Source organism: Tiliqua scincoides, chromosome 15 (assembly GCF_035046505.1).
Source record: "Tiliqua scincoides isolate rTilSci1 chromosome 15, rTilSci1.hap2, whole genome shotgun sequence".
Classification (NCBI taxonomy): Eukaryota; Metazoa; Chordata; class Lepidosauria; order Squamata; family Scincidae; genus Tiliqua; species Tiliqua scincoides.
In genome coordinates, this window is record NC_089835.1 from 6,310,993 (window position 1) to 6,320,274 (window position 9,282).

At 47.1% G+C, this 9,282-nt stretch overlaps 1 protein-coding gene and 1 pseudogene across 1 annotated transcript in view; both read left to right on the forward strand.

Moving 5' to 3' along the window:
• Positions 1-4,548: 4,548 nt before the first annotated feature.
• Positions 4,549-4,668, forward strand: LOC136635300 (5S ribosomal RNA; annotated as a pseudogene).
• A 1,203-nt stretch (positions 4,669-5,871) lies between these two features.
• Positions 5,872-9,282, forward strand: part of LOC136635286 (uncharacterized) — a 9,309-nt gene continuing 5,898 nt past the window's right edge. Inside the window, exon 1 of the mRNA XM_066610439.1 lies at positions 5,872-6,349. Coding sequence (XP_066466536.1) covers positions 5,872-6,349 — 478 coding nt within the window. The remainder of the gene's footprint in view (positions 6,350-9,282) is intronic.

A 9,282-nucleotide genomic window follows, 5' to 3' on the forward strand; every position in this document is an offset into this window, starting at 1 on the left:
CCGTCCTGCAAGGAATGACCCAGCCAGGTTTGACTTACCTTCTCTAAAGGGTAGAAGACGTGAGGAGATGAGTCAAGCGAAGCTGGTGGAGAATCCCTGGGATTTTCCTAGTTTATATATGGTTTGCCAGCATCTGTTCTAACTGGATGTCCATGTTTTTTACAACCCACTCCATGAGAGGCCACATTTTTATGACCCATGCTTTGATCATTGACGTGATGTCAAACCATATCCTGGCTTGCTGGGATTAACACAGCATCTTCTAACCAAGAATTTGGTTATTGTCTCCTTGCTCAGTCCTTTCTTTCTTTTTCTTAATCCCTTCTAAGCAACTTTTTCCCCCCTTCCATTTATAGAGTGAATTAATTAGAAATTTGCCAAGTTATCTTCCTGATTTATAAAATTAAATGAAGCAGCTACTTTATTCCTGACTCCATACTTTTTTTGTTGTTGCTCCGTGAGCAAAACCAAGCCAAGGAACAAAGCCTGGGTCAAAGTTGTCTTTTTGCCAGAATAAGCACCAAAAAATGGGTTATATGGCAGGGGGGAGAGTCCTAGGAATTCTCCAACAGTTTCCGATAACTCCTTTCCCCTCCAGATCTGTAAAATCCATTAAATTAAATTAAGTTAAAAATGAATATATGTATAAAATTGAAATACACAATTTTGGCTGTACTTGTCGTAAGAGGTGACTAAACAGCCACCGGGTAGATGGGACTCGTCAGCCTGGGAAGGCAGCTCATCTGAGAGAAGGAAAACTCTGATCCCAAACCTCCACTGCCTTGTGGCTACATCCAGTTATGGAAAAGGCTTCAGGAGTCAACCTCGAGGCAAAATCCGGAGCCGGAGTCCCTGAGGCAGTTCATGGCTGAACACAGTCACGTTCTGGCAACTCCTGCGACGCCGCTGGAACCAACCGTATTGGCCTCTGCCTTTCCACTGGACCATTTCAGCGACGTGGAGAGGGGGGATTTGCTGCATGGGTAACAGCCTATCCTCCATACCTGCTTTACCCAGGCTTCGCGCACTGGAGAGGACACTCTGTTCCAGAACCACCATTCAGAGCGTGACACCATAGTCTTCCGAGACTGAAGGATGCCAACATCTACACACGAGGTCAGTTTAAGGAATGGATGACCACAAGGCACGTCTCAGGGGTGTCCTTGTTTCAACAAGGCACAGAATTTGGGGGCAAAAGTCTGTTCAAAGCAAGTTTGGATGCTGCAGATCTTTTTTGACCAGTCATCAGGATGTGCTTCTGAGTCAGTTCCTCTAAGCCGTACCGTAGTTTTAAAGATTGCATCTCTACAAATTGACTCATTCCCTCCTTCAATGTCCCAGTCAAAACAATATGGGGAACCTCCAGGCTGGAATTAGGTGGGATGGTTTAAGCAAGTCAGACTATAACCCCGCTTCCCCCCCCTTAAAATGACTATGATTAATAAAGACCAATGCCATTTGTAAGCAGAATTTTCCCCCCTTGGCTTGTCCGGCAAAACCGACGCGCAAACAAAACAGTATTTATAGGTAATTAAAATGTTGACAACTAAACACCAACAAACTGTCCCCCAAATCATACAGACTCTTCCACACCAGCTGTAATTGGCAACATAAATGATGACTTTGGCCCTCTGTATGAAGCAAGTTATATATCCCTGACCTACTGGGTAACATCCCAACCCTACCTGCATTCCAGCACTGTGATTTAGGGCATCTCACAGGTGGATTTTGGCTACTGGAGGTCTCCTTGGGGTAAAGGGACATTTGCCCCCTTGCCGGAGAGTAAGCCGTAGAAGCAGCAATGACTTCAGCAAGTGTTCAGAGTTGGGTTCTAGACCAGGGGTGCCCAAACCCCAGCCCTGGGGCCACTTGCGGCCCTTGAGGCCTCCCAATGCGGCCCTCAGGGAGCCCTCAGTCTCCAATGAGCCTCTGGCCCTCCAGAGATTTGCTGGAGCTCACACTGGCCTGACGCAACTGCTCTCAGCGTGAGGGCGACTGTTTGACCTCTTGCATGAGCTGTAGGATGAGGGCTTCCTCCACTGCTTGCTGTTTCACGTCTGTGATGCAGCAGCGGCAGCAAAGGAAAGGCCAGCCTTGCTTTGTGCAAGGTCTTTTATAGGCCTTGAGCTATTGCAAGACCTTACATAAGAACATAAGAACAGCCCCACTGGATCAGGCCATAGGCCCATCTAGTCCAGCTTCCTGTATCTCACAGCGGCCCACCAAATGCCCCAGGGAGCACACCAGATAACAAGAGACCTGCAAGGCTTTCTGGGAATTGTAGTTAAGAACATAAGAACAGCCCCACTGGATCAGGCCATAGGCCCATCTAGTCCAGCTTCCTGTATCTCACAGAGGCCCACCAAATGCCCCAGGGAGCACACCAGATAACAAGAGACCTCATCCTGGTGCTCTCCCTTGCATCTGGCCTTCTGACATAGCCTATTTCTAAAATCAGGAGGTTGCGCATACACATCATGGCTTGTACCCCGTAATGGATTTTTCCTCCAGAAACTTGTCCAATCCCCTTTTAAAGGCGTCCAAGCTAGACGCCATCACCACATCCTGTGGCAAGGAGTTCCACAGACCGACCACACACTGAGTAAAGAAACACCTTCATTCTGAGAAACACTCAGTAAAGAAACTGAGTAAAGAAACACCATTCATTCATATAAGTTCATCTTTAATATACGCATTTATGTAAACGTATGTAAATTTATTCAAATTTTAAATGTAAATTAATACTTTTTTCCCTGGCCCCCGACACAGTGTCAGAGAGATGATGTGGCCCTCCTGCCAAAAACTTTGGGCATATCGGAAACTTTCATCATTCTGTAACAAGACTATAAAATTAAAGTTATAAAATTTGCGCAGACGTTGCAAAAAAAAAATTAAGATGAGGATGCTGCCTTTCAAAGTTGTTGCTGAATGACTTTTGAAGCGCTTTGATGAGCTCAGTCCCTCCCTGGGGTCCATTCTCAACAGGTTGTAAACTGAGGCAAGCACAAAGGACAGCAAAAGAGCTTGGAACGATTATCGTGGCATGAAGAGAACAGTTTAATTCCTTGGCTTCGGGTGAAGAGGTCGTAAATGACTAATATTGCTTTATGACAACCCCTGGATTCTTCCTGCTTAGCCGGGCAATTTTGGGGCATATGAAAAAGGCCACTGTTGACAGCCGAGTCAAATGTTAGCCGGACAGGCGGGACGAGCTAATCACCGGGGACGCCGTCAGAACCCCTGGATTCTTCCTGCTGAGCCGGGCAATTTTGGGGCACATGAAAAAGGCCACTGTTGACAGCCGAGTCAAATGTTAGCCGGACAGGCGGGATGAGCTAATCCCAGGGGACGCCGTCGGAACCGTATAAAAGCTGGACCTGCTCTTGATCCCGTCACCATCTTCACTTGTCTCTCCTGCCTTCTTCACTCCTGCCTTCTTCTCTGAGAAGCCGCTGAGTCTCTTTTCTTGAGGGACGTCGGCAACTTGTGAAAAGTTCACGTTCCTTTAGGGTTATATGGATCTTCCGCTTATAATCGACGATGCTCGGGACGCTGAGACTGGAACCTCCACGTTCAAAGGGGGTGCATCACATTGACAGTGACCGGAGAGGGTTGAGGTCTTTGTGCCCTGCTTGAAGGCATCTGGTTGGCCAGCAGGGCCTCTGAGAGGAGTTTTATCAGGGGAGTACAAAGTTTCTTTTGGGCCCCTTTGCAAAGGGGGAGGGGTGAAACACAGTGGGGGGAGCGTGGTGGTGCGCTAGCAGAATAGGGGCAGGGAGGGGTGAAGCCGGGATGAGGTGAGGGTGGAAACAGCTGGAAAAAACTTTGGAGCCCAGGTCTACCTACCCATGTGGCATCAGTAGTGTCCCCTAGTCATGCTAGTATCCCCATATGGGCAACGAGTAGATAAGAAAAAGGCAGATCCTAGGAAATTTATGGGCCCCCTGCTTTGGTTCCTGGGTCCCCCTTTTGACCCTGGGCCCAGGTAAAATTTACCCCCGTCTCCTAGGCCCTGTTGGCCAGTACCAGAGGAGGGTGCTGGGTTAAATGTGCTGCTCTTTTGTTCTCCTGCTTTTATTTGCTTGCTTACCTTCTCAAATGCTTCCCTGTAACTCTTCATTTGGTGTGAATGATAACGGTGGGTCCTGTTTAGACCTGGGTGTGGGCCAGGATCCTTATCCTTGGCTACGAAGCTCATTGGAGAGATCTCAGGACACCCACCAAGGCCAGCCTTAAGAGCTGCAGGTCCAAATTTTGGGGGGCGCTCCAAGTCGTGAGCCAATTTCAGGTCTGTCCCCATTCATTTCAATGTGTATTTTATTTTTAATATACTAGACTCGATGCTACCGTGGTATGTGACTGCATTTGTCACAGGGGTGTATTTTGAACAGCCTACTCTGGATATGCTTTTAACCATGATATTCAATGGGGCTTACTTCTGGGTAAGTGTGGATAGGATTGCAGCCTTTGGGTTTGTTTGTTTTTTTAAACATAGAAGCAGCTGCGTGTGGAGGGTTAATTTAAAAAAAAAATAACCTATTGCAAACTTTGAGCAGCAACTGTTACCCTGCACATACCTGATCTTGTCTGATCTCAGAAGCTAAGCAGGGTCAGGCCTGGTTAGTACTTGGATGGGAGACCGCCTGGGAATACTGGGTGCTGTAGGCTTCTACCATGATCTCGGAAGCTAAGCAGGGTCAGGCCTGTTTAGTACTTGGATGGGAGACCGCCTGGGAATACCGGGCGCTGTAGGCTTCTACCATGATCTCGGAAGCTAAGCAGGGTCAGGCCTGGTTAGTACTTGGATAGGAGACCGCCGGGGAATACCGGGTGCTGTAGGCTTCTACCATGATCTCGGAAGCTAAGCAGGGTCAGGCCTGGTTAGTACTTGGATAGGAGACCGCTGGGGAATACCAGGTGCTGTAGGCTTCTACCATGATCTCGGAAGCTAAGCAGGGTCAGGCCTGGTTAGTACTTGGATGGGAGACCGCCTGGGAATACCGGGTGCTGCAGGCTTCTACCATGATCTCGGAAGCTAAGCAGGGTCAGGCCTGGTTAGTACTTGGATGGGGGACCGCCTGGGAATACCGGGCGCTGTAGGCTTATACCATAGTCTTTCGAGACTGAAGGTTGCCAACCATTGCAAACTTTTAATTTAGTTAGGCTGCAATCCTAACCTCACTTTCCTGAGAGTAAGTCCCATCAAACACAATAGGACGTACTTCTGAGTAGACCTGGTTAGGATTATTATCAATTAACAGTATTTATATACCGCTTTTCAACGAAAAGTTCACAAAGCGGTTTACAGAGAAAATCAAACAAACAACGAATGGCTCCCTGTCCCAAAAGGGCTCACAATCTAAAAAGATGCAAAAAGAACCCCAGCAGACAGCCACTAGAAAAGACACTGCTGGGGTGAGGCGGGCCAGTTACTCTTCCCTTGCTAAAAAAAGAGGAGCACCCACTTGAAAAAGTGCCTCTTACCCAATTAGCAGGGGTAATTGATTTGATTTTGTTGTATTGGGGGTGTTAAAAATTTCCTGCTTGATGATGTCACTTCCAGCCATGACATCCCTTCCAGTTTAATGACATCACGTTCGGTGGGTCAGGTGTAGAGGAAGAGACCTCTTCCAGCTTGTGGTTCTTCAGTCGGAGATGCCAGGATTTGACCCGGAACCTTCTTCAGGCCAGGCATGGGGTTCACCCCCAAACTATGGCTCCTCTATCACTTGATACATCTCCTCCCTGGCTGAAGTTCCAATCTCATCCCAATGATGGGCTGAAGCAAGGAGAACAGAAGCCACCCCAAGTGCCGTTCTCATGTATTTCTCCTCTTCAATTCTTGTTGCAGGCACCCGCATCGCTCACACCATGGCATCTTGTGGCCCAACCTGCACCATCCCATCCTGTGCCTCTATCCCCGTCGTTGGCCTTGGGTCTGCCGGTATCCGCGCTAACTATGGCCGTGGCTTGGGGTATGGCAACCTTGGCTCTGGCTACGGAGGTCTCGGCTACGGCTCTGGGGCTGGTGCCCTGGCCTTCGGAGGCAGCACAAGCTCAGGAGAGCTCGGTACCCTGGCCGGAGTCATCCCTCAACCCATCAACCAGATCCCACCATCTGAAGTGGTCATCCAGCCCCCTCCCTCCGTGGTGACCATCCCAGGGGCCATCCTGTCCGCCAGCTGCGAGCCCGTTTCCGTCGGAGGCATCACTCCCACCGCCATTGGTGGTTCTGGGATTGGAGGATCGGGGTCAGGCTTCTCTGAGGGCTTTGGGTCCTTCCGTTTTGGGGCTGGCCGGAGGAGATTTGAGTATTTTGGAAGGGGTTCTCTCCTGGGTCGTCGTGGCAGTGTGAGCCTTTAAACCGGCCGGACCCTCAAAGAATATCTACACGATTATCGGAATGACCAGGAACCCCTAAACATGACCCAAACTCCTTGCCAAATATCCCAGAAGAGCTGGTCCTGAGGAACCTTGGCTGGCGTCGGCAGGAGTTTGCTGGACTCTCTCTTTTCCCCAAGGACTTTCTTTCCTTCTCTCTGCATTTTCCAAGCCCTTCAAGTGCCCCTGCTACAAAATTAAGTGCAATTCAATTGACACTCTCAATAAAACTTCTGTTGCATCATTCAAACTCACGCCTCTTGGGTTTTGTTTTCTTAGCCCTTAGTCCTTATAGCGGTCCTTGGGTGCTTCCCAAATGTCAGTTTTATTCCCTATATCTATTTTAATTATCCCAAGCATGGAATTGGCCTTCTTCACTTCCGCCGCACATTGGGTGGACACTGGCATCAAGCTGTCCACGGGCACCCCAAGCTGTCTCTCCTGATCTGTCCCAGAACCCATTAGCCTATATGTGAAGTTTTGGGGTTTTTTGGCCCCAACGTGCCTGACTTTACACTGACTTCCATTGAAACACATCGGCTATTTTGCAGCCCGTTCTCCCAGTTTGGTGAGGTCCTCTAGGAGCTCCTCACAATCACAATTCACCCGTCATAAAAGTTTAGTGCCATCCACAAACTTGGCCTACCCTCACTGCTTATCCCTGACTCCGGCTGCAATCCCATACACGCTTTCCTGGGAGTATCACTGAACACAAGGGGCCTTGTTGAACAGGTTGGAAAGCACCCCCCAGCTGGGAGGGTGGGTGTACCTTCAAAGAGGGAAGGTTGTAGGACTCACTTTCCCCTGTTGGTACTCCTGTGATACCGGGACACCTCCAAATCCTAACCTGGTTGGAGATCTGAGGAGAGGAGTCTTGGTGTAACTTCTGTGTTTGAAGTTAGAAGTGGGTTGGTGACCCATCCCGAGGGTGTTGCAAGGTTCAAAAGCAAGACGCAGTAGTCAAGGGTGATCATCTGCAAGCCTTTATTACGTTGCCAGCAATGGACTCCAGTTGTCAAGGGACTCCAGTTCAAAGCATTGAGAGCAAATGTCAATCTTAGCCAGACCCTTTATAACATTTTGGGTCCTTTGTTTGAAGAGTTTGAACTTCCCATTGGCTGAAGTTTGACATCATAGATGGGGCTAACTCTGGATAGGCTGTAGACAGCCTTAGAGACATTTGATTGGTGAGCTTACATGTTCCAAATAATGCAAAATTATACATTTAAACATATAGAATACAAAGTTTTCAAGAACCAGTAGAGTGCACTGTAACCTTATTTGTATTCAGAACTGGCCTTTTGGCAAGACTTCAGACCTTATTTCTTGGCATACATCTCTTTCTTGATTAAGATGGCCTTGCATGTGTCGCAAGGAGCCACCTGTGTTATCTCTTCTCCCACATTCCTCCTTCTGTTCTCAACAAAACTCTGTGGGGCTTTCTGCCAACCTTTGTTAAGCAAGGTCCTTTGAACCTGCTTTTACTCTCTGCCTTAATTCTATTTGTGACCCGTTACTTTGAATACATTTAAGGGATCTATAGTGGTGTGCTTTCATATATTTTAATACAAAACAAACCAAACTTTCACTGCATAAAGGGTTTCTTTGAAGAAATCCTTTTCTCATTTACCTTTAAACAGGCTACAGCTCTCTATATCAGTTGCAGCTCAAACAGAGGCTTTCTCATGGATGTTTTGCTTATCTTCTTTTCTAACTGTCTCTGCAGGTGTTTTGTATCTTTGCTAGCTAAAAACCCTATTTCAGCCTGCCAAATAAAGCTTTCCCTTACTACAATCTTGCAAATCTGTGTGTTTTCCCATCCTGGCTGGCCGCATACTGCGGCCAAGAAAGAGTTTTATCTTTGAGATGCAACTTTTCCAAATTCCAAAGCCTGTGAACTTTAGCAAAACAGCCGTCTAAGCTGTTTCCCTGTGAGACTGACAATAATTTTTCTAACTGGAAATGGCTTCCATTGGAAATGGAAAGTTGGAAATTTCCAACTGGAAATGGAAATCCTATGTGTTTCTATGCTTTAATCAAACCTTTAATGAAATCTGGCAATTAAAACCATATCTCTCTCTCTCTATATATATATATATGTTGGTTACACTTTAAGGACAAAAACTATTTAAAGCTTTGGAAGAATAACTGACAGACATGCAAGCAGACCTGGTGATCTCTTTGGCACTTCTATGAGATTTTGTGTAAATACCTACTAAAATAACTCTTCTAGTGTTTATAATAATACCGCCTTTCTTGGTCTTTATACAAGACTTTATTCAAGGCGGTTTACATAGGCAGGCTTATTTAAATCCCCATAGGATTTTTACAATGAAAGAAGGTTCTTTCTTTCAAGAACCACAACATTCAGGTGTTTCTATCTGATCTGGTTTCACATTCTGGCCTCCATCCTCCCACGCTCAGAGCAGATGGAATAGCTCGGCTCAGCTTGTCAGCTGCTTCAAGGTCGCACGGTGCCGGTGGCCTTGAACTGGCGACCGTCGGATGTTATCTTCAGGCAAATGGAGGCTTTACCCTCTAGACCAGACCTCCTGCCCGTGTATATGCATGTAACGCTGTCCTTTGCTCTAAAAAGCATGAAAGAATAATGATTTTAAAACTGCAAACCGTTTTGCTAAGATGGGCATTGTTATCTGTTTTGCCATTCAAACAGGGAGCAGAAAAGCAGAAGTTTCCTCCTATCTGCTCCCATCCTCCCTTCGTTCAAAATATGTGTTTGTTCCTCTAAAGTTTTTTATCTCTTGTTATGCTGCCAAGAGCAAACCTGACATTTTGCCAGTTCAGGAGAGCTTGCCAATTCCCAGCAGAACTGCCAGCTTTCAATTTCCAAGCTTTTTCCCTAAGAGAAAATAATCTGGCTTTTTAAGTTTTGTGAGCATT